This window comes from Rhopilema esculentum, chromosome 18 (genome assembly GCF_057945365.1).
Source record: "Rhopilema esculentum isolate cy_ngs chromosome 18, ASM5794536v1, whole genome shotgun sequence".
Lineage (NCBI taxonomy): Eukaryota > Metazoa > Cnidaria > Scyphozoa > Rhizostomeae > Rhizostomatidae > Rhopilema > Rhopilema esculentum.
This window is the reverse complement of record NC_142832.1, coordinates 2,719,987-2,746,218: the sequence shown is the minus strand read 5'-3', so window position 1 is coordinate 2,746,218 and position 26,232 is coordinate 2,719,987. Positions and strand designations below refer to the sequence as shown.

General features: G+C 35.0%; 1 protein-coding gene across 1 annotated transcript; it reads left to right on the top strand.

Annotated features, from left to right (window-relative positions):
- Positions 1 to 19: 19 nt before the first annotated feature.
- On the top strand, positions 20 to 25,250 carry LOC135681093 (nuclear pore complex protein Nup160). The gene is made up of 38 exons (XM_065195390.2): positions 20 to 322; positions 1,258 to 1,462; positions 1,789 to 2,005; positions 2,245 to 2,323; positions 2,826 to 2,940; positions 3,799 to 3,871; positions 4,485 to 4,573; positions 4,934 to 5,008; positions 5,733 to 5,830; positions 6,777 to 6,867; positions 7,223 to 7,291; positions 7,575 to 7,676; positions 8,252 to 8,356; positions 9,118 to 9,183; positions 9,719 to 9,830; positions 10,319 to 10,380; positions 10,959 to 11,062; positions 12,478 to 12,543; positions 13,108 to 13,208; positions 13,575 to 13,732; positions 14,247 to 14,380; positions 15,067 to 15,143; positions 15,686 to 15,857; positions 16,431 to 16,636; positions 16,778 to 16,860; positions 17,446 to 17,544; positions 17,913 to 18,007; positions 18,413 to 18,509; positions 19,053 to 19,158; positions 19,787 to 19,860; positions 20,284 to 20,388; positions 20,907 to 21,102; positions 21,301 to 21,427; positions 22,057 to 22,089; positions 22,561 to 22,635; positions 23,579 to 23,849; positions 24,392 to 24,496; positions 25,006 to 25,250. The coding sequence occupies exons 1-38, from the start codon at positions 129 to 131 to the stop codon at positions 25,120 to 25,122; spliced, it is 4,353 nt and encodes a 1,450-aa protein (XP_065051462.2). The 5' UTR covers positions 20 to 128; the 3' UTR covers positions 25,123 to 25,250.
- Positions 25,251 to 26,232: the final 982 nt, after the last annotated feature.

Sequence of the window (26,232 nt, the reverse complement as noted above, 5' to 3'; positions counted from 1 at the left end):
CCTGCGTCCCGGGCCCTGATTTCTCCTTTGGATCCACACAAGCTATTCTGTCACAACACCAACAACGACAAAAAATTTCAAGCTCACTACACGAAGTAAAGCTAAGATTTTCAATTTTTCATTTGGTAATGGCGGGCTCTCACAACGAGGTACAAGTGCCTTTCAGTTTTGAAGGTGGGCGGCTTTTGGAGCTTGCTGTTCAATCAGATGTCCGTATTGAAGACAACGTAGATGAAAATATTTCCCAAGACAGAGCTGGTGCATTTTCTTACAAGCATTGTCGCCATTACAGTAGGACTACGCGAAACCGCTCGATTTTTTGGTGAGTTACGTTAGGCCCATGCCTATTTTCTTGTCTACCGGACTGGAAAGTTTGTCACGCGCGTGCAATATCTTGCTAAAACAGAGAATCTGTGTCCGCATAGCTTACTACGTGAATTTTCTGCGCAAAATCTCTAAATGTTGTTTTGGCCGCCTTTCTGAGTTTGTCTAAGAGGTTGCACGTAGCCGAAATGCACCCCCCCCCCCAAAAAATATGGCTCATTCTTCAGACTTGATGTGGAAAAATTATTGTAATTTACCCTTCTATTTATGCAATTCTCTTCACAGAATACTTCAATGACTAACTCACTTGCATTTTCTCTTGTACATAGGCCTAATAAATTGGTTCTGCAGTTTTGATAACATAAATGTTTAAACAATCTTTTGGTGGTACAAAACTTCAAAATGGAATTGAAAAAAGCAAACATTTGAGTAAACTAAAGCTTTTCATCTGACACTATTCAGAGTTCAAAACCTCAGAACATAGATCTAACGCCATAAATGTTTAAGTTTATATCAGTTCAAGGAAACATTTATTGAAACATTAAGAGCATAAACAAAAATTGTTCAATTACATTATTGTATCTTTGCTCAATAAAAGTGATTAGTGGCTTTAGGAGGCCAGAAACTAAAAGGACCTATGCTTCAACCTGGTCAACTTGGACACACATTTTTTAAAACAAAGGGGAGCATTATGAAAAAGATGATCCATTGGAAGAGTTTGGGTCATTTCATAGCAAACAGGGGCATGCATGTAACCTAAATTCTAAGAATTCGCTTATTTTTGGTGGAGAAGTGGATAATCACAAGATAAACACAAATGAAAAATTCAAATATAGAATGCCAAGAAGCTTAATTTGTATGTGAATACCATTTCTTATAGTTTGAAATTTTTTTTTGAGATTTGAAACACAAATAAGATCTCTTTATTTGCAGGAAAATCTCACAGAATGCTGTTTATCTAACTGAAGTTTCACAAGATCTTCACCTATATGGAAACCAAATTTGTTTGAGAATAAAAAACCTAACATTCTTGCCCTGTGTCAAAGTCCTTGAAAATGCAAATGTTGTTACTGTCATTATTGCAACAGCTCACTCAGTTCACAGACTTACTTGGCATCACCCTACCAAAGAGAAACAGGTATGTATATATCTGATGTATAAGGTATAACATTGAAATTTATCTGTATATCTGTATATTATCTATATAACAACTTTCTTATCTTGATAGATAGATTATATCTTTACTAAAAGTATATCTTTAAGTGTAGAGGTACAAATTAGTATTACTTGATATTACTCAAGTCTGGATCAACAAAACAAGGTATTATTAAACAATTACAAGATACATACAATAATTCCAAATGAATAGGATAAGTAGGAAATAGTGTCAATGTGTCTACAATTGTTGATTTCACTTCATTGATTTTTTCAATTGTAAATATCAGCTTGTACATTGTCTTGTAGGGTGCATACATTTCGTCCAGTATTGATGCATCTTCACCGTCCATATTTGTAAATAACCCCACTGGTGTCACTGCAGACTCATGGTGTTTTGCAGCATTGCCTAAGAAATGTTTGTCATTCTCTGCTGAGCTTTCTTCTTCAGGAGAATGCTTCATATCATTAATAACAGTGGAAGGATCTCTTGTCTTTGTTACACTGCCAGCATTTAACAGCCAGAGTATGTATTCAATTGTTTGACAATTTGGTTCAGAATCATTTATGAACATTCTCAAAATGTTACAATAAATTAAGAGTAAGTGGTTATGATAATTATAGATTTGATTTGCTTTTTCAACTTAATAGAAAAGATGCCCCAGAATATAGTTTCCAGCCAACTGGGCAATACATTTTTTATAAATCACAGTTTTTGTGTTGGTTCTTTTGTATGGCTGTGTAATCTTACTTGATTTTTTCCAGCCTTGCCACAAATATCCGAGCTCAAGCAAACAAGCATCATGAAACGACTATGGACAGGACTTGTCCCAACAGTTCTGAGGTACCTAATATTGTTAGTTATTCTCCTTCTAACTTTTCAGTCTTTAGCTCTTGGTTTATTAGCAAACCAAGTGTGATGTTTCAATACCATTTGTGATCTAGAGGTGTAGCAGGCCTTGCAAGGAGAGGTACTTGAGTTCCATCAAACGCCTCTGCACACACCTAGAAAGTTCAAGGAGCTTGATTGATTGAGTACCTAGTGTGTTTATGCTGTCTAAAAACTAAATGCCAAAAACCAAATTTTGTTATTGATGATATTTGATGATGCTCACCTAGAATGTTGAAGGTGCCTAGTTTGTCAAGCACCTGCTTTTTGCTCCACACAAGGCCTGAGGTCTAGTAGTCTTGATTAATTGCTACTATTTTTTAAGTATTTGTTCATTTTTAGTTGTCACATTTTCCCCTTATCTGTAATTTTTATTGTTGTAGTCCTCAGTGCCTCATGTTGCTTTTTTAAGTCCTCTTCTCGTTTGAAGCTTGAATTTACTTCATTCATTCCACAGGGGTGATAATCTTCCACATGATAGTGTACAGTCATGTGAAATCCACACTATAGGGAAAGAATGTTTTATCTTTGCACTCTGCAAAGATCTAAAGATACGGATATGGTCCTGCAAGGTATGTTACAACAAACTTGCACACAAATTTAAACCCAAATTTGGCATGATATCTTTTCAGAATTTTGTTGCATTTATATATAGTTTAAGATTCTTTGTGTAAAAAGGAAGAGCCGCAGGATAGGCTGTCTGTTGGATTCTGTGAATCTTGCAATGAGTGTTGTTACAAAAGATATACAGGAACAAAGTAATGCGACGACGAGAATCCAATTTCACGAGATAAAATTTCCAAAATAGATTAAATTTTAGGAATATACTAATATTAATTTGAAGTTACAGTTTGCCCACTTGCAGAATATTTACATTGGATTCTTGTGGTCGTATTGCTTTGTTCCTGTATATCTTAAGATTCTTTCTTCTGAATTGTGTTGCATTCACAGAAGGCAGTTCATACACTTTTTGTTCTAGACTGTCTTTTGTAATTGGGGTTATGATTTTAAATTTTGAAATTTGCCATAATTATAAATCAACTTGAATGCAATATTTATATCAACCAATCCAGTCCAATCCAATCTTTTTCCAATACAATCTAATTCAATCCAATCCATTTTTCTTTAAACATGTTTATATATAGCCTTTCTGCTTAGATGTCTGTATGTGGCCTTTCTGCTCAAATGTCAGTAGAAATTTATACAATGAGCTAAACGAACTTCATTCAACCAGACACGGTGATAGGAAAATTCAAATGCAAAAAAAGTTAAATTCATTATACCAGGATATTTTCTGTAAGAGAGTTTCATTAAATCAAAATTCCACTGTTGTTTGTAATCATGTTCAAACATCTAATTCTACGTTTCTCGTTTGGTATTATTTTGGTTAGGATAAAAAGATTAATACCGCTGTTTACATTTGATTGTAGACTCTTGAATGTGTTGAAGATTATGACCTTTCACCGTTGCTGCCAGATGTTTTGGATGTTCAGTCTGGAATAGGTATATATTGTTTCTTAAAACTTTCCTTTTTGTTTTATAAGACCGGAAATTATTGAGTTTGTCTTTCAAGTTTACTTCATAGTGTTTGGGTTTCCTGTTGCATTTGAATCTGGTAAAAGACTCATGGCGACGATGATGCTTTTAGCCTTGGTTTTTTCTTTGCTTTTTGTTACCAGTTTCAGTCATAGCAGATAGAGTGCCCATCACCAAAATTGCTGCAATCACTCCCCTGTGCATTTGGTAAAGAGGGGGAGCGTGGCAGGATTTGAAAATGTTTTGGTCAGGAAGCGGCGTACAGTATCACTGATCGCAGGTTCAAGTCCTGCCCTGGTCGTTTCACTTGCTCTCTTCATAAGTTTCAGTCTTGTAGGACTCGTTCCTCATTATCCAAGACAATGCAAGAGGCAAAAGGGGGGAGAGGGGGTAATGCAAGAAATAAGTGTTTTTTTCAAATACTCTCAAAGCCAACACAGATACATCGTTCTTTTGCATACATAATATTGCATACATAAGTGTTTCTACAGTTTCCTGTTAACCCTCTGTTTCTGTTAAATCCGTTTGAGATCTTTACTGCCTTCTTCAAATCCACAAAAATCAATCCTGTTCATTTCAGCACAAGCCCACATGATTCGAAAAGCAACTGATATCGAGCAAGGAAATCATTTTATTGGTGTATTCTTAAATTTCAGATTTCAGTCTCAGGTAACTGTCATTTTACTCTTTTATAACATAATTTATTCACAAAGTTATATGCATACATTAGGGTTAGGGTTAGGGTTAGGGTTAGGGTTCATAATAAGATCTGGCTTGTGCGTTTATGTTGAATGCTTCAATCACAGAGGAAAGTATTTTTGTTAGATACTCTGAGCATTTTAATAAAGCTTTTCAGAATAAATCAATTATAGATTGGCACTTATAATTTGTTGCAGGCTGTTTTTTATCTAGACACCAAAGTACCATATAAAGTCCCTCTCTCTCTAAGTCCCAAGCTAACGTGAACCTTTGTCACTTTTCAGCTCTCCCATCCCACTTTGAGTGAATGTTACCATATTTTCCTTTCAGTTTTTTGCCTTTGAGATTATTGAAGATGAAGGTGACGTGGAGTTGTCGCTCCTTTCGTCTCATTTCACAAAACAGGTACACTTTTTTCTCCTATTGCGTAACAACTTATCACCTTAACTTTTTTCATAGCCACATAGAAACACCAAGTTTAAGGTGTATACTTCTTTGTATACTAGTTTGGCAAATAATGTTGCTTGAATGTAAATGTGCAGAGACTTCATTTCTTTTTGACAATCATTTGACTTCCAAAGAAGATATTCGCAAGAACATGCTCCCAAAATTTACAAAATATTCCAAATTTATCTAATATGCTATATGAAGCAGGAGGACATCACGTTCTAGGCCCATTTAACTGTAGCAAAACAATGGTATCATGAAATTAGTATAGGTTTTCAGTGTTGACTAGAGGGATCCTATAATGCTAGTTATCTTACATCGTATTTTCTCAGTGAGTAATTATTTTTCTAAGTGAGTCAAGTATTTGAATACGCTGTTCATATCATAAAGACACGTGATTTGGTTTAGAATAAAGAATATTTGCACCGTTGTTGCCAAGGTTTTAGCAAGCGCGGAGGCCATTCTCTTGTGCAATTCATTGTCTGGTTAATTTTACAAAGAATAATTCTGAGTAAGTATAGTATAGTTTTGATGAATAAAATACTGCATTTTCAATGACATAATTTTGGCAGGCATTTTTGTAAAATAGATCGTTCCCAGACACTAATATACGTCCTGCTTGCTGGATTGGGTGCCAAGTGTGCACAAAGTAACCATGTTTCTTCGAATTCTTTTCTTGCAGACATGTTTAATGGATTTCGCGTTAACCCACAAATACATCTGGGCATTATGGACCAACACATCCGGCGATTCGGTATTGCAATATGCTGCCATTGAAGAGTAAGTGTGATACACCTTCGACCACTGAGCCCTTCCTGGCTCCCCAAGGGCCCAAGTATCTATCCTGTTCTCTGTAACGACAGCAAGATGTTTCGGGCTCAGTGGCAAGGAAATTCTGTTGAGCTGAATATGTTTGGTGATGTAGATCTTAAGAACATTTTACGAATATTTTTCATTGACCAAAATTTACGAACATTTCACAAAAGGGTTTTTTGGCTAACGCTTATTTCAGTGACAGCTTTTTACAGTCACAATTTGAAAGCAAAAACATTCTGTGTTTTACTGTAAAATGGATGGGGGATGGGTGCTGGTGATTTTATTTGCTATGGCGATTCGGTATACTGCCATCAAAGAGTAAGTGCAGTACAGAGTCTGAAACTGTCTATTTAGCCCTTTTACTCGCTCTCAAACTTAAAAAAATAATCCTATTCTTACTAACAATTGAAAATTTTTGGGTTCCATTTCAAGGAAATTCTGTTAAGCTGAATATGGTTGGGTTACGTAGCTCTTAAGAAGATTTTTACGAACATTTTATTTTGACAAAAAGTTATGACCATTTCACGAAAGTGTTCTTAGACTAACGCTTATTTCAGTGAAAGCTTGTTACAGTCATAATCTGAAAGTTAAAAACATTCGTATTTTCTTGTAAAATGGATGGAGGCTGGTGAAAGAATTTCTATTCGTATCATGATCCACTAAAACCTGATTCCTTGACAATAAAATTTTTATTTTGATTCGATGTATTCATTGTGAGTTATAAGAAACTCTACTCTTACATAAATGTTTTAATGACATGTTGGATAGTACGTCATCAGATCATCTGTGATGTTAGTTCGGGCTCTCGATTTGAACTTACCATGCTTCCTATCATTCATGCTATTTTGAAGAATTTTTTTATTATAAATTATTCAAGCTTTTTTTTAATTGTATATTGCATTTTTCGTAGGGCTAATGGGTTGGGTATAGGCTGGAATGACGTCACGCTCCAAGTCGATCAAGATTCCACCGTGTTTGTGCATCACTCAATCGAACCAAATGTAAGCTTTCTTGTCTAATTTCCGATTACAAAATCATGCATTACTCAAACTGACAATCCGTTGCGTTTAGCTCCTTGATATAAGCCACATGAAGCTCCATTGCTCGAAATTAACGGGGACTAAATTATGATAAGATAAAACATTTTGAAATATTCAACAAAATGTAACTGTTGAAAAGCAGCAGAGGCTGTCATAGAAGAATGTACTTGACTTGATAGTTGATGCAGCTATGTACATTTGTACATTTGAAGCTGTTCATAAAATTTTGAATACATTTTTTCGTTTTGCTAGCAACAGTTTGTTAATTTGTTTTTATTCAAAGGCGTTACCATATTAATTATTTTTATTCAAAAAGGAAATCTACTTGTGCAATTTATTCGTACCTGGGAAATTTTCAAAAAATGTTTTATTGAAAACAATCGAGGTAAGTGAAGCACCAGTGATATTTCATATATATACATCCAAGTTAGTTATTTATTACGTAAAATAAAAAATGACAGTGCTATTTAACTTAAAATTGACTAATAAAATCTAAAAAATCTAAAATTGACTAAAATCGAATCTTTTTCAAGTAAATATCAAACCTTCTTTTTTCACTTGTAAGATTTTAATCCGCTATGTATTTGTCATCTTTCTGGTCAGTGCTGCTAACCGTATACCTTGTTATTCATGCAATATGAAACTTGTTTCCAATATCTTTCTCGCAGATGACATTGAAGTCTTTCGATGAAGAAATTGATCTAAACGTGTCAAGCAAATCATCCTTTGAAGAACTTAAGGAAGCTGTAGAGAGGCTGATTCAATACGAGGTTACTTTCCTTCTACCACATCCTTATATTAATTCGATAAACATTTTTTGTGACAAATAATCAGTAATGTAATATCAGTGAGATGCAAGAAGTTAGTTCAAAACAGTGGTGGACACTTGGGCATAGGGGACTCCAGGGTCTAAAAGATCTATAAAACTCTCGCTTTTAAGCAATCAGAAAGGCAGTGTAATGGTTTTCAAAAGCCTTTGCTCATTAAAAAGTAACCATTTCGATTGGTCAGAAATGATTCTAAAATTCATATAAATCAATTAAATACAGACTTCGTAAAATTGGAATCAGTCAGGAGCATCGATACATTTCTGACATGACCTCATTTTGCTTGAAGGTTAGCGTTCTATCTGTAATAGAATTATGGATATCTCTCCTCCAATCAATGGTTCGTTCTCTGAGCGAATTTTCAGTTACAGTGAAGGGGCTTTCCAGTTCTCCGCCAATCCATGTTTGGAAATTTGCTATGCTTTGGCCTTTGTCCAAAAAGGAATTGTCCCTAAATGTCCTTAAACGTACCTTTTTGCCATCTTTAAAACAATTGGCTTTTTTGATCTTATCTGCAGATACAAAATTTTATGCTGGATAACGAGATAGACCAAGAAGAATTTTACAACTTACAAATGCAAAGTTGGAGTAGATTTTATGCATCAGCTGTCCAGTATGATCAGGTAGTTAGAACAGTGGTTTTTTGGTTATGATATCATTTTGGGATAATAGTACAGTAAGGGTTTTCAACATTTCAATACTCTATAAAGTCCAGGTTTTTTAAAGATATATGCAAAAAGGATATGAAGGTCAAGAGATCTGAACACATCACTAACACAAGGCGACAACGATTGCAGGTTACTACAAAACTTGACATGTTAAAATAGGCCTGGTATGTTTAAGGGTTGGCAGTATGTAAAATAATTACAGCTGCCTATGATCCTAGCTTATAATGAAACGCTGTTTTTAACTTTCTTATTATTTTAACATTTTTAGAATTTTAGCTTACTATAATAATCCTTCCTGTTTGAATGTAAAATTAATCGTTATTTGTAACTTATTTAATCGTTACTGTTCCACACTAGCTATTACACGACCCATTTTTTCCTATTCCTAAAATTAAGTTGAACAAGACATAGTCCTTTCATAAACACAGCATATACGTATCGTGCTTTAAATGCAGTTCGGTTGTACGTCACAAAACCTTGCCCAGACTCCAGCAAACATGCGCGGTTTGGTGAAAATTGGGCCCTATTTGATGGCAATTTTATCCTGTTTTCAAGGCGTAATAACGTTTTTATAGCCATATTCGTAATAAGAAGGACCAAATTGCGCATTATAAGCTTGTTTTAAGACTTGACAATAGTTGAAAAGATTTCAGTCGTATTGCGGATCTCAGTAGATTATACTTATTTTTAAAAGGAATATTCTTTGTTTGCTCTAGGTTGAGCGGAAACCAATTGGCCTTCATTCTGATGAGAGTTCTGGCTTAGTTTCTATCATACGTCAGGTATTTTTGCTCTTGCTAAAAAATTATTATTACATATCCGCATAAATTATACTTAACCTCGTTTTCAGTAGACACGTGTTGTTAGTTAGCCATTTTTAATCAACCTTATCGCTAGAAATTTTGTTTACGGACAAATGTCTTCAAAATAACAAAAACAATTATGAATTTTTTATAAAAGGCTTCTAGTTTAAATTTGAATAAGTAGTTTATCTCATGCGTTGAAATAATGAACAATGAATACCTTTGTTCACAAATTTTTGCTTGTGTGAATTATTGCACAACTTTTCTTACCTTTTTAAACAAAACTGAACTGGCTTCTTGTGTTGTAGAAAACATGATTCTAAAGTTTAACGATATTCTAGCGAATGTGATATATTTACTTGTTTGGTTGTAGTTTCAATGAAGACCTAGGTCTATTCATTTGAAACCGGATCAATCAACATTGCTTCGAGTTTTCTGGATGTTTGTTCTATGCATATGATATTTTATGTTATGATAAACTTGATACCTTTTTAATTGATGGTTTGCTTTTTAGAACTACCGTGGATATCTCGTGTCAAATTCCTGGTTGGAGATGTTGTATTTAAAGGACCAACATTCTCATGATAACTGTATGAGGTATCTACACAATGAAGCTGGAATTGCAGGTACTAATGCATTTACAAGCGATTTTTCACATCAAAAAGAAGTTGCATCCCCCTATTTTCAAAGAAGGAACCGAATTCTTTTGTTCTTAGCTGGACTTTCGAATGACGTCAGGGGCTAGAAATCGTGTTTCGAACTATTTCATGTTAATCTGCTATTTAATGGACTTAAAAACAATATATAGTATGTAGTTATAGAGAAATCACTGCATGTAAAAGAACAACATTAAAAAACTCCAGAGCCTCAAATTATTCTGAAAAAAGGACATTGAGCCTCGGCAAAAATTAACTGGTTCTCATAAAAATCGAATATAGACAACGATTTGGATAAAGACAGCTATTCATTTGTTAAAGAGAGTCGAACGAAATAGTCCCTTTTACTTTCAATCAGTCATTTTAGTTGACCTTTTTGTGCTCTTTTGCCATGTTATGTGTTGCATCTGTTTGTAGCTATTGGTGAAACTCTAAGTTTATTTTTACATATTATTCAGATACTGACGTTTGCAGCAGCATTTTGGAGCTAGTTGACTGCTTAAAATCAATCTCTCTACTGGTAAGTAACTTTCGCATATTCTTTAACGTCTTGGCGAAACATGACTCTGTAGGAATTCTGCTAACAAATGTAAATTTTGCATCACATGCTTACATACATGCATTTATTATCAAATTTTGTAATTTATTTACCGTTTAAACTTTTATGAAGACCGTTACTTTCTCACAGGGCATTCTTTTTCCACATATGTAAAATACCCGCGTTTAAACAAGTTGCAATGTTCGTTTGCTCAAATTTATAGGAAGTACCGTAATTAAATTTTGTTCTTTTACCCTTAAAAGACATCATGCAAATTCATTGTTAGTGGGAAAAATTTCGTAGTTTGGAAATCCCCCAAATGCTAAAAGCTTGAGGTTATTTCAAAAGGATCTTAAATCCATATTATTATTTACTCGAATTAATTTTTATTTACTAAAGATTGGAAGAGCACATTGATTTTCAAGCACAACAGTGTTCGCCATATAGCATTGTACAAAACATTCGCATTCACCTGTTTGTGTTGCGTCTTAAACTATCCGCGAAATTTCTGTTAAAATTTTCTGTTGAATTGATGCGATTTATTTTTCAATTTTTAACAGTTCACTGAAACAACGTTAAATAATATAGAGAGCAGTATTGCTACGAATGAGGACATAAAAGAAATTTTTGCTTCGTTGGCAAGGGATCTCTTAACAGATGCAAGGTAATTTATTGTTTCAAGAGTTATTTCATTTGCTTTGCTTTTCATCTTGACGCACAGTACAATGGGTTCTGGCCTACTGCGTAAAATTAGTCTGAAAACATGAATTTATAGCCAGGGAGATCCCCGAGACTTGCCTAAATGTTTAAACGCATTTTTATTGTGAGGTTTTTTACATCAATTTACATCAAAGCAAAGCGAAAAAGCGGCCATTGTGTAGACAGAAGGAGTTCGTTTTCTCTCTTGGACTCCATTGGTAATTTTTCTTTAGGCTCGCGGCACTGATTGGTCAACTATACCGGTCTTGTGCTTGCGTTTTTCTGATTGGCCTATTTCGATCCACAACTGGGTATATATTTTCCATCGTGTTCTTTCGGATCCTTATTTTGACGTTTTATGCTCTACGGAGTGTCAGACGAAAAAGCTTTTAGTTTGTTGTAAAATGTTTGCTTTTTTCAAAGCCATTTTAAACATCAATATTTATAATGTCCAACTCATTCTCGCAATGTTTAGGACTTGTTCGAAATTGAGAAACTAATTACAAATATAATCGTGTGAAAATGTTCTCAAACGCTTAAAATTATATGGGATTCACGCTACTTTAATACTGTAGAAGACAGGAGGCGTTATAAACAGGATAATGAAACCTGTGGGCTGGCGATTGTTGATTGTCCCTAAGCAATAGAAGAATAAACACGGGTCTAACTCTAAGAACTTTGCCGTCGAGCAGCCATTGCATTCATTTCTGGTTGATAAAATATGCCACTGATTCAGACTTTTGAAGTGCATCCCAATTCTTTTACACTTAACATTATCGCCTTTTATAAAATATTAGCAATCAAATTTAAGCCAGCATTTTCTTATCATTATTACCCAGTGCCTAACTTTTTATCATTCATTCGACCACTATCTGATATTGGTTTTCATTGTGAAATTTTCGATGTTTTCTGGATGCTGTGCTAATCGCTTCATTTTACGCTTTGATAAAGAATGTTTTGATAATTTTTGTTCCTATGGTAACGCTTTAATACTGTTGCTTTGTAAAATTTATTCAGATAGCAATCTGACTGTGAATAGCTGGATTTTTTTACACAGTGATTGTATAAGATTTCAGTAAAACTATAATTTTTTTCTGTTATCTTCTCATTTTGGTTTGTACTTGAAGCAAGGTCTTTTGTGCTGGACACGTTTTTAAGAGATAAAAAATCTAGAGATTTATCCAGTATGATATTTTATCACTTCAGTTTGAGAAGGTCGTCTTGATCTTGGCAAAAGTTGAACAGTTTATCTACGATATTGTACCAAGTTTGTTCATTTTTGAAATCTTCTCCGATATCAGAAGTGGACATTAATGCATTTCAGATTCGTTTTTCTTAAAATCAATGTTGTTAATTTGTTTCCTTTGTCTGTTGTTTTAGCAATTCTTCAGATCTTGTTGGTGATGCAAGATTGACTGATAAGTTCGTACGGAGTCTCCAGCTTAAGTAAGTGAATACTAAGTAAGAGGCTGTTATAATCCTTTTGGAACTTCGGGTTCGGATATTTTATTTTGTCTGTGTTGAAGTGACATTAATTGCACGACTCCTGCTACTCCTATTTCAACTGCTACGATATGCTAGGCCCTGCATAACCTGGTACCAGAACATTCTTGCTTTATCTGTTCATTCCGTATCGCCAAATGTAGTTAATAAAAGTCTTTATAAAATAAGGCTTTCGTCAAGAACTGCCTTATCAAGCTTTTCTTGCCATAATTGTTGCAAAACGAATTTTACTGACTATAAGCTAATAAAGAGACAACAAAATAAACATTATTTATATTTCTGAGGCCGAACTTGACCATGCACAGTTCAGCCTATGTTTTGTCAAGCGAAGCAGAGCCTTTTGGCACACCCCCCCCCCCCTTCCTTCGATTCTGCTGCCATAATTCTCGAATAGATACTATTAAGATCTGTTTTCCATTATAGTGAAATGAAACGCAGTTTTAACATTTTTGTGGTAATGCTTTCAGCTTTAGCAAATATTGTTTTATCTTTTTTTAATTCGCAAAGGCTGAAAGATCTTCCAGACATTCTCGGTGCAATTTCAACAATTGTCGATACACTGGACCCTTCAAAATGGCTTCCAAACGACTTCGAAAATTTGGATGAAGGTGAATACGTTGTTAACCATCATGTGAAAGAGCAATTTGGCTTTTTGTTGCATATCAAATCTGTCTTACGAAGGGCTAGGAGGAAGGAGGCATTGACAAAGGACCCTAAAAAAATTGGTTTATGGTACGCTTTTAATAAGCAAAACGTGAATTGTGCATATTTTTTTATTCAAATAATCGAATTTCGGTTTCAATTAAAGTTTTGATGACGTCATCTTCGATCTTCATACCGTCAGATAGATTTTTGATGTTTTAAACGTCTTAATGAAAGGTTTTATCACTTTCGACAAGCTTGTTGTTTCGTTAAAACTTTCCTCCACGGATAATTATGATTATTTTCAATCATCATCTGCATAATTTTCATAGGGCTTCAAGCATTCTCTGTGAACTCGAGCCATTCATTCAGCAGCAAGGAAGGTAGAGCAGTGATCGTCGAAGCCATTTCCAGGAAAGCGCAAACCAGCATGGAAATCTGCAGAGACTTGTTGCTATTAATGAACTCGATGATTTGCCTAGGTTCCTCGGTTCGTAGTTCTTTCTTTTGTCATTTACTGACTCAACAATAAGAATACAGTGTTGGTCTTTCTACACTACATTTGTGTACATTTGTTTTACTTTGCCCATAGGTTGGATAAAGGGCTAGCTACATGTGAACAGCATTCCTTTCTTGTCTCCGCTCTACTTTTCCGTTGTCCCTTATCCAGAAAAATAGATATAGACTTGCAATGCAGTCATGCCCCTCTCCAAGCTACGGGCGAGAGCTGAAAGAAGAGTTGCAATCAGGCGGTCACATTTTGTCACTATCAGCATCATATTTTTTAAAGAAGATAGTATTTTGAAAAATCTAGTTCTAAAACTAGGGTTCGCTAGATCTAAGTCCACGGCTCTCAAAAGTTTTTGCTCATGTTTTCATAATAGCTCATTTGCATCCCTGGCGTTGTTCGACCAAGAGAAACTGTAGAAAACACCATCTAATTCCATCTCTCAGTTGCCTTGTTTCTCTATTGCTAAGTTGCCATGTTTAAAATTCATTTGAAGGCTGGCATCTTGGACGACAAAAGAGCTGTTCTTGTCGCTGAGTGTATTCCAAAAGTATTGGAGCTGTTGAAATCTTTTTTCACGATTATTTGGTTGCGAAGGAATACTTTTACCACCGACAATGCAGATTACGTGTAAGCTGTACCTTAAAATTTGAATCTTTTTTTGAAAGTTAATATTTATGTTTGTACTGAAATTGTAGGTATAGCAAAAACATTTTGTTGCTTTTTATCGGCAGAAAATATTCAGAGAATTGCAATCTTTCCAACAAAAACTTTCTCCTGTTTGTTTGAAGTAAGTTTAGATGTTGCCCACTCGTTTGTTTTAAAAAAACAAGGATCACCTGTCAATCAAATGGTGGTTTGGGGAAAGCCGGGGGGCAATCACCGTTGTATTTTTTGCTTAGAGATAAAAGTTCACTGCTATTTGACTTTTCGGGTAGAGGTGGCAATACCCCCTTCGCTCTGTTTCAGCCAGCAGCCAGTTCCAATAAATCTTAAGATCATTGACTGTGTGAGTGTGATGTTTTTTTTTATTTTGTGATAAAAGAACAACACTGATCACAGACAAAATTCTCATTCAGCGAATACAATGATTCTAATAATTGTTATCAACAATAAACAGTAAATCTACAGAACAGCTCTTCATCGTAAATATTTCATTGATACGTCCATTTGCTATAATAGATTCAAGTTTTTATCATTGTAATTTGTGCCTCGTTGGTAATTAAAATTTAGCTAAAAGCTGGCTATAGCATTTATCATATCAGTACTTGTATATATTATCTCGCTGCTGATGCCTTTTTGATGTCACTTTTTAGGGAAAACAGTTTGAAAAAGTTTGCTGCTTTGGAACTTGTAGACATGAAAATTTCATTGAAAAAGTCAAAATGGGAAGGTAAGTTACTGACCTAGGAAAATATTGATTGAATTTGTATTGATAGACAAGCAGATGCGTATCGCATACAAAAACAATCTGTTAGATTTTGATACTCTCCTTATTGAAAACAACTGTGTCTCCATACACAAAGGAAACCTTCAACTACTAATGGTTGAGATCTACAAAACTGTACATAAACTCAATCCAAGCTTTATGAATGAAATGTTTATACAAAAGAGCAGCCACTACCATCTTAGAAACAGTAGATTAATGAAAATCCCAAAAACTCGAACCATCACTCATGGAATCGAAAACTTGTCCTATTTAGGATGCAAGCTTTGGAACAATCTACCAGAAAACTTGAAAAACCTAAATACTCTTAATACCTTTAAAGTAAAGATCAAACAATGGAAAATATAGGCAGATGAGTCTCAGTTGTTTCGAGGTATGAACTTCCACGATTCAAATAAATATCATTTTGGCATTATGGAATGTCCTTTCTCACGTGTTGATGCAAGTTGTTCTGTTAAGATAAAAATCAATGCCTTTTTATTTTCAAGGATTCGCAAATCAGTCCATACTTAATGCTTTTGTGTCGCAAGTTGGTCTGTCAAACAGTCTGAAAATATTTGCCAGACTACCAGCAGAATCGCAGTCAGGATCAGCAAGAAAAGCCACACGATCTTGGGACTATGATTTTCAAATTATATTTGATATGATTTTCAGATCCATGTATCCTTTCCAAACAGCTCGTGATATTGTGAGCCAAAAAATATGATTTACCTGCTGAATGTTTTTATAATAGTCAAAAAGAAGGGCTAGAGGGGAAAAATGCCGTTAATGTTCAAAAGATGACATGGAACGAGGGATCAATAGAAACAGGACGAAGTGTAAGAAGAAATAGAGGTGTTTTTGTGATGCACGATATGGATAGAAAGATATGTAGTTATGTAGTGACTAAGAGAATAATCTAAGTTTAGCCGTGGGGAACATGAATGAAAGGAATGACATGTATAAAGAAAGAGTCTCGACAGGCTAACGAGATGTACGGAACGCGGTGGGGACAAGGTTTGATGAAGGAAAAGGAAAGGGACACAAGGAAAGATGACAGGAGAGAATGGGAGATTGGAAACGGAGGGTGTGTATCTCTTTGTACGTCTCAATTTTCACAAACCAATATAATCGAAAACACCCTTAGAATACATTAGATTGTGCTTCAAAGCAATTTCTGTTGATTTATCAGTTTATTATCAGCGTTTCAGGTAAATCCAAAAAATTTTAGCTGGCCCCTTGACTCTCCATTAGATGGCCATTACGCTTTGGTACACAACTTCCAGAGTTCCTTTTGGCACAAGGTCAGGCAACGCTGTTGATAGAATATTTGGCCATGTGCAGCGACTGGTGCTCAGCAAACAAAGGATCGAGAGAATTTCTTTTAGGCCAAGCATATTTACAGAACGGCGAGCATGAGAAGGCAAGACAACATTTCTTCAAGGCAACCAAATTCATAGGTATGTGATTTGATTAGGAATTGTTGTGGAACATCATTTGACGTCATTTTTCAGCACTGCTCTTTTCAGTTGAAATTCGTCTCAATTTTCATGGAAATAATTCACTTGCACTGATTTTCTTGTCATTATTTTTCATTGTAGCTGACGGAGAAGACCTTCTTTCACGTCTTATTCCAGAAGATGCAACTGAAAAGCCAAACATGATTGTGTTTTACTTTATTACGGTAAGCAAGTGTCTCTATCTTTTTATAAAGCCTAAAATGATAGAAAAGTCCCTAAATACTGTCACCAAGATTTCGTTTTCTTTAATTTTTCTATATAAGTAAATGTCCTTTCAGATGTTGCTAAGAGCTAGGACTTATGATTGTTAAAATTTTAAGACATCTCTTTTGAGTAAGCTTAAGGGTGAAGGGTTTTCTTTCTAAGATTTGAAGATGAGCGAAAAGGTTTCTTTGATAACTTGTTCTCGATTTTCGTTTGATAATTACAAAGAACTGCTAACTCTGAAGCTACACGCTTTGAACAGAAGCTACACGCATAGAACAGAAGGACTCTGCATTATATGACATATCGATGAACCAGTAACTTCCATAACTTTAATGCTAGACTAGATACTGCACATACTGCGCATATTTAAATAGTTTGATTATTAGAACCCGCTGATTCACGCTACAAGGCCAAATACTGTTAAAATCATTGATGCCCACATGTAAAATGATGTTTGCCAATCCGTCGGTAATTTTTATGCTCATCACCGTCCTTTCTGTGTTCGTTTACCCATTTTCCAAAAATTCTTTCTTTTGCTTTAGGTGATGAGGTTATTTGAACAATTTGATAATCCAGAAATGATGATCATTGTTGCAAAGGCCGCCATCTTTCTCGCTAAAAATGCCAAGTCCAAGGAAGTTGTGAGTACTATTATTTTTCCTATTTTTGAGTTTTCCATGCAGATAATAAAAAAGTATCTGTCCTGCCCCTGGACAATTTCCTACAATGTTCTGCAAACCTTCATCAGAATACAATGAAAACAAGGCGTGGCTTTGGGCGTGGCACTTCCTTTAATTCATTTTCGCTGGCCATCCTTACGGTTTGTGACCCTATTACCACTGTGTTAGCTGACATCTGTTCCTTTACTTTCTAACAATATTCTTTTAGATCTTTGTTACAAAATGATTCTTACAACAACATTCTTCTTGGCTTCGCTACACATTTTAGAGTTTTTTCTGTACTATAGAGCTGCTTGATGCCTTTCATGACCAATTTATTTCAATTCTAGGCAATGTTATGGTCAAATATTTTCAAATGTCATTTACAACTCGGCCAGACCAATGAAGCTTACCAGGCGATTGTTCTCAACCCAGATAAACAAAGGTATGTTTCTGCAGTTCGAATATTTATTGACTTAACTTCCTTGGAAGCTATTATGAACCGACCCCAGAAAGGCTGCATCATGAGACGAACATTTTTAAAAGCTACTTAGAATGAGACTGTTGCATTTCATATCGTTTGTTGACATTGTTTTGTAAATGACAAATGGATCTAATAATCCTGAATATCTTTAAACAACTAGCAAACATTTTCTTACTTGCTTAGGCCAAAAATTTATATAAAAAGCTATTAGGCAATTAACTTCTTTCCCTAATGGCCAATAACTTTATCAAGTAGTTCTAAAACAAAGCAATTTTACGCTGCCTTGGTTATTCATTATATAAAGTTCCAATATACTGAAAATGTGTTTTGTAATTTATTTGCTATTATTATTAATTATATCGATAGGCGACGCAATTGCCTGCATAACTTCATCGTTACTCTATGTGAAAGAAAACAGTTACAAGAGATATGCAATTTCTCTTACTCTTCAATGGAGGATGATGTAAGTTCCTTCAAATCCCTTTCCTTTCGAAATGTCTGATGTTTTTTTCTTTTTTTAAGAACTTTATTTTTATCACAGAAAAAGCACCCAGAATTTAGCATGTAGATTTTTCTCGAAGATTTCTGCTTGTTGCAAAAAACCAAAAAATTCTAAGACCATGGTTTGCAAATTTGAGAATAGTTGAGTATGTACCTCCTGAATAAGTCTATTACGTCAAAAGTACCTGTAGAAAAAATCGGACCTTCATTTCTTCTTCAACATTAGTGATTTTCTGACTGAACCAAAGTTCTCTGTAACTAATTTTGGGCTAGTTGTGAATTATTTGAAATGATTTTTTGGAAAAGTTTTTACTTTTATCTTGCCGTTGTATACTGGGCTCCCTCCAATTTGATATTGTCATTTGTTTTTACAAATTTTCCTGCTTAGGCCTAATGGCCTAACGACCTTTGCTGTCCCTATATGAAGCCCAGTGTGCCAATAAAGCACCAGACAGATGTTCAAGTATGAAAGTGGTCTTAACAGCGATTGCATCATTTCTTTAAGGTTGTCAACATAATTGAAACAAGAGCAAGAACAGTCGATATCACCATCAACGACTATTACGATCTCTTGTATGCATTTTATTCATTCAGAGGAGATATGCGAAGAGGTGTGCAAATATTCAAGTTGCTTTCTGCATTTCTCATTTGTTAGCTCTATTATAAGGATTGCAGGATTGTTAAAGAACAGAAGTATTTTGATTATATCTGGATTGAAGAATATTGGCAATATTTTTATTTTTATCTGTTACTACCAAGCTTCTAAAGGTAGCGTTTGGGACAATGCGCTTATCGAGCAGTGTCCTGGTCCTTCCTCTCCTTATGACCACACCTGGTGATTCCTACGCCCGGAATAACAGGGAGCTGGCGACTCTCCTCACTCTTAGTGAATATATCGTCATTTCCGTGACTCATTTCCCAGACCCTTGGATCAGTAGCCCGGGACTCTAACCTTTAAGTCTTATCGAATTTGACTCAGTTCATTGCACTATGGATAATTTGACCCACGCTACTGAACGATTTTGTGAACACGTAAATTGCTATGCACTTTCTTCCCGCCAACATCTATTTTTTTGTAATATTTACTTCTTTCCAATTTTTCCTACCAGAAGTCAAGCTTTGGCGCATGGTTTCTATAAAATACGTAGATCTGAAAACATGCCTAGATTCTCGAAAGATCAATAATCAGTAAAATGCTCGCACTGTTTGAAGGCTTTGAAATGCGTGTTTTTGTTTCAGCTGCTACAACTATGTACGAGTATGCATGTCGACTGCGGACAGAGATGCATGGGTTGGAATCATTGCAGCAGCAGGTGGGAATCCCTCTTTAATGCCAGTCAGCAGTAAAAAACGGGCACCCCTGATCACAACAATTTTGATTTGTATTGGGAATAGTGTGATATTATACTGAATAAATCCTTGAGGTAGATTTCAGAACAGGAACAAGTTTTATTTGACCTGCTTCCATGTATATCTTTTCTCAATACGTGTGTTTCTTCTGTTTATTAATAACCAGTACCCAAGCTTGGAAATACTGCTATTCAATATAAAATGGAAGATGGTTGGCAGGGGCAGTCTTTGGCTTAATTTTGCCAGTGAGCTAACAACTTTTTGTATTTTTACTTTAATCCCCTAGATCTCTACAATTCTCTCCTAGCTATGCTGGACATTCCTCTTTAATAATGTGATTGAATTAGAACTAGTTCTTATAACAATGTACCCAATTTGTATTCCAGGCTAAATGTTTTCTTGCTGCAATAAACTGCCTAAGAATTTGTGATCAAAATTATGCGTGGATTGTCAGACCATCTCAAGAGAAAATCGATGTTTATGATATTGAGGTAATGTGATGAAGTTTTGAATACTTACGTAGCATTCCTTTGCTGTTCTGTACTTTGGCTCTTTGCGTTAATAGAGGTACAACTTAAGAAACAACTTAAAGCAACTTAAATCAAACATCTCCAGGACTTTTTCCAACCGTTTTTTTATTCTGTATGTTTTCAAGTTTGCAAATATCCATATAATTCTCTCAAATAGGGTTGTCCTGTCCGAATTGATTGTGTTTCAAGGCAGTCTTGAAAAGACAGTCGCACGTAGACATATTTGCACTAGCTTTTTAAATTGACCTCGTTTGAGTCGAATTTATGTACCAATACTCTGTTTTCTCTAAAGCTCAGATAATTTTGCGTCCACACGGATGACGACAGGGAAACTAGTGTAAACAATGGCATTTTATTTGCCACACCAAAATATTCCCTTGTTTTTACTGTTTTGTTTTGACTTTTTTTATGACTTGTTGTTCAGGGGAAGAATAAGCTGGCTGTCTATGTTTTATAATGGATAGTATATCGTTTTGTAGGATGACTTTGCTATGCAAGGGAGATCCCCAAAGCGAAGCGAAGATGGTGAAGAAATTGCAGTTAACATTGTGGACATAAAGAAAGCTACCAAAAAGACAGTCATTGTTGAACTGTCAGACCTTGAAAAGGAATACCTACTTATTGTTGCAAGGTTAAATTTGGTGCAGTTCGACAAAAATTCATCAACCGCTCTTGGTATGTATTTTTTGTGCTATTTTGTTTTGAAAAAAATCAAATTATTTATTATTCGCAAACAATTAGTCTATTGTTAAATGTACTTTTTTGCATTCCTCGCAGCGTCAAATAATGACATCATGAAAATATGTTAATACAATATTTGTAACTCTAGCCCTAAAGAACATCTAAAAGACCATCATTTTTGTTCTTCAACAGGCCCACATCTGAGTGCCAACGAAATAGTACCACTTTTGTCTCAGTCTGGCCTCTTTGACAGAGCATTTTCCATCGCCATCGCATTCAAGCTAGATCTGGATCCAATTTTCGAAGGAATTGCATCCAAGTATGTTGCATTTCAAAGGCATTTCTTTCAAATTTTTTACACCACATCTGTTTACACCACAAAAATACTATTTTATCCAAATGTTAACAAGTTTAAAGTTTTGAACTTTTAAGTTCATATTTTAGAGCTGCTAACGGTTAATATCTTAGCTAATAACTAATAGACCATTTATGTAAGAATTTTGAAGACTGAGTACTCTTTGCTGAAATTTTGTGTTGATGTCAACAGTATAAAGGTTAATCAGTGTTGAGTTTTAGACACTCCAAAATCCCAAGTTTTCCATATCAATCATGATACATTAGTAAGGTGGCAATAAGGTATTGTTGTATCTCAACTCCAGTCTAAGAGTTATCAGCTTGCCAAAGCTCCCATGCAATCATCTTGCGAAAAATCTATTGCAGATGCTAATGCAGCCTTAAGACTCCACACCAGAGATTTGACACTGCCTTAGAAAACCCACCACAGGGCACAGTGCTTCAGTCCAAAACGTCACTTTATTGAAAGGCAAAATAATGCACACAGATATTGAACTATGTACTCTCTGCTTTTTTAGCCTCTGTTTTACAAAATGTACTGTACTACACACCAAAACAAAGTTCTTTATTCGTAATTTGTATGCTTTTTTGCAGGTGTGTGAGAGTTTGTAATGATGTTTCAAAAGGGTATTTCTTGCTATATTTTATTATTTTATCCTCGACTTTGTCATAGTTATGACGACAATTGAGTTTATTGTATGAATGCCATTGAAGTTGTGAATCACCAGATGGAGACTCAATGCATGAAGGCAAACTTTGGAGTAGACTATTCAGTGAGATTAAAACTGAAATCCGCATTTCATATCAAGGGGGTTCTGAGGTTGTCAATTTTAGAGTGGTTAGTAAATGTAGAATTGAAATAGAAAACACAAATTTCAATATTTTTCTTTTTGTGATTTAATTGTGACACACTTGAATAAAGCTGAAAATTTTTGTGCAGCAATGTTATTGTGACAATTTTTTGTATGCTTTGCGCCTTCTTCGATTCACTGTCTACAGTTGGGACAGTTAGTTACCATGACCCTAGCATCTCTGTGTTGAGTCGCTAGACTGGATCTTAAGGTTTTGTGATTCTAATTAAACTACCATTTGTTCTAGTTTGGCAATGGACCAAGCTTTCAACTGGTTGACTGCTAATGACACTGGTTTGACACAGAGCATTAATGATGTCAGGTATTTTACTTACTTGTGTAAAGGCTTTTCTTGTATCGTTAATTTGCTATTTACATAACCTTGTTTGTTTCTTCTTGGAATAGATTTTTTCCTACCCTTATTTAGCACATCAATCACTGTTCTGGTTTTAAAACAAATCTTACACGTAAATTGCATGTCTCATGTCTCAATTTATCCTAAAAATTTCTCTCAATTTATCCTAAAATGCTAGTCTCAACTTTTTGAAATTTTTAAAGTTTTTAGACTCATAGAACTAATCAAATACTCAATTTCAAAATGAATGTAAATTGACAGAGAATGGTTGTGCTGAAAAATACCTACACAAACAAATTAAAAAACTGTTCAGGAAATTTTATCCATTGTTAAAAACTTAATGTTGTTTAGTTTATGAGTATTCTTTACAATACAGTAATACTCTGAATCTCTTTTGAATCTCCTTAAACAAGTGACCGTGCAAGTTTCACTGTCTATGAGACATCTACAATGTGATGTTACCATGTTTGTTTGAAATGTTCTTGCATTGATAGATGTTTGTCGAGCTAAACAATATATATTTGTTTTTACTTCCCTGTGGAGGCTCTTCTTTGTAGAGTTCCGTTTAATAGTTGTACATGTCTACCTATTTGAGGAGAGCCATATCTCTTGCTCCCCTCCAGGCTCGTCTAAATTGCTGTAAAAAGCGAATTGCTCGCCTTGGAAAAAAATAAATTGTTTTATTGCTTCTTTTCTTATTCATCTACAAAAAGCTTTCCTGGCAATTACTAAAATCGTAGGGCCAGATCTGTTCTCCTAACGTGTAGTCTTTGCAAGTAAATCTTCAAACAACATTTTCAGACCCTTTCGTGAGTGTCAATTGTGCTGTACAAATAAGTGTTATCTGATCAATTATGATTAAATTGCAGCGAACAATATTTCATCATTTCCCTTTTTTTGTTTCCTCTAGTGCAGTAGAACAAACATGGAGACTTCTCAGGAGCTACCTCGACAAATTCACAAAAATAAATGGGCCGGTGTATCACAAATCAGTTGCTACAAAGCTCTTGTCCTTAGGGTACAGTCTTCCAACTTGGTTTGTACATGACTACAAACAGAGAAATGCTGCAGAACTTTTGCGAATTCTTATTAACTTTGATTTGCTCGAAGAGGCTGGGGACCTTGCTGTTGAGTATGTGAATGCAGTTTTAGGGGTTGGAAAAGAAAACTTTGGTCTAAAGGTAGGTAATCAACAGTAAAATACTCTCGTATAAAGAGGAAAAAAATTTATAATGCATAACTAAGATGTATCAATGGCAATCAACACATACTAAAAATGCTTAAACCACCTGTCAATCAAAATTGACCAATCAATTGGCAAAATAGCAATCACATGTTTATTGATTTGTCAATAGATTATTGACGGATGACTTAGGCCAGTTCAGTGTCTGTCGATTGCCTTAACAAGTATTTTTAATTGTTGGCAGTGCTTTTTTACAAGGTGGACTGACTTAAAGGAACACATACGAAACAATAAAACTGTCTTCATAAGTTTTACAGGGCAATCTGTGACATTGTCACATAGGGTCATTCGATATACAATGAACAATTTCAATCTCATCTGTCCAGATGTTAATAAAATTTTGTGAACAAAAAAAAGTCTTAAGACAACAGAAAATCGTAAGATTGCAGAGTTATCAATCTTTTTGTACCTCTCCCTATGAATTTTAAAAAACTTGTTGAGATCTGTTCATAGATTACTCAATTACTTGATTATTCACAGGATGCATTGCATGTGAATTCTCCAGCTGTTTGGCTTCCATATTCTGCACTTGATCATCTGGTTGTACTTTTGAAAGACAAATATGGCGACTCCAAGTTGCGACAGGTAATAAAACTTTTAACTGTTAATGTTATGCATGCTCTGGGTCAAAAACTCTTAAAAAAGGGGTTTTGATAAACTGAATCAATGAAATATTTAAAGGGCACTTGCCACAAACCAGATCATGTTTTGGCCTAGTAAACGGTAGAAACTATTTGAATAACTATTACAAGAAGCGAATTATAAACTATATTTGACTTGTTTTATGATATAAAATTTTAAAATGAGTCTTTTTTAATAGTCAAGGGTCAACATTTAGTCAGTGTATATGAAGTATGTCAGCGAAAAAGCGGGTCTTTTTTAGAATTATAGACACGCGTAAGGGTCCTATTATGTGTTCTTTGCAGGGCTATAGAGGTATCAAATGAAAGGAGAACCTAGATGTTTGTGCCAACATTTCTTCAGTTTTCCTCGTCAGCTCAACTCCAAACGAAATCCCATAAACTTGCTATGAAATGCCTAGTATGATATTTCTCTTGAACATGAATGCCTAAATCTTGTGTTTTGCATTGCAGGTTCATCATAACTTGTCAATGAAAATGAAACAATATTTTGAAACTGTGGAAATGGTTTCACATGACAAAGTTGGAATAACACACAGGACCTCTCGAATGCAAGCAATTAAAATTTAGTGAAACTTGAATTTTCTGTAAGATATCTCGCTACGAAGATCAGTGACTGAATCTTGTTGGTTTTTAGCTACAGGCTGCAAGAAAATTCCTTTTTATAAATAGATTTATATATTAAATGATAATCATCATACACTTTTTCTCAGCACCGGACTTTCCTCATTGCCATAATTTGCCTTTTAGCTAATTCTGAGAATTTTTAAGATATCCTTATGTCGTTTTTGCACCTTAATTGCTTCAGCTTTACTCAGTGATCATGGAAGCAGACGGGGCTTCAATGCAAATACGACGTCAAGTGCCCATTTTTGGAACCCTTCGTTGGAAACTTATGTTGAAAGCTCGCTAATTATTTGGCCTTCTCTTCGTTATTTAGGTCCCAGACTTTTAATCGTTAAATTTTCTAGACATTCGCAAACCTAAAGCAAGACAATGCGTAAATTTGCTGACGCTCAATAAAAAAACCAGCAAATTTAGAGTTTTCTGAGTTCATTCATTCAGAGTAGCATCTATGCGGTCAGTAGGTCGCTAGCCATTTTTGTCCACCAAGCCCTATCATTAGACAGTTATTTCAGCATATCATTGTTCCAGATGTTCGCCCACTCTTTTACATCATCTATCCATATCCTTCTGAGATATTCTACCTGGAATAACCTCCCTACGATGTTACAAAGTCCTGTGCCACTTGATCCTTTCGCAACATGTCCTAAATAGGCAGCTTTCCTTTTTGCAATGGTGTCGTTCAGTTAAGGGGCTGTGTGCATTTTCTGTAATACTTCCTCATTTCTAATTCTATCTGTCAATTTGATTTAAACATTCTCCGGTAACACAACACCATAGCTCGAATGCGCGTATTATTTCTTTTATCACTTTTCCGATGGTCCATGCCTCACATCCATTAGTTAAAAATGTAGGCACGTGGGATAATTTTGAGGTCTGATAGGCCTGAGGGATGTTGTCAAAGATCTTCCAGGTAAAGAAATTCTCTTTAAAGTCTGATGGATGCTATTTAAGATTAAGTAGGTTTCAGGATGAAGTTTTTCATACGATGCTATAAAAAATCAAATGTTTTTATTCAGGATAAAGTTCCCTATTAAAATTGCCATTTGAAAAAAA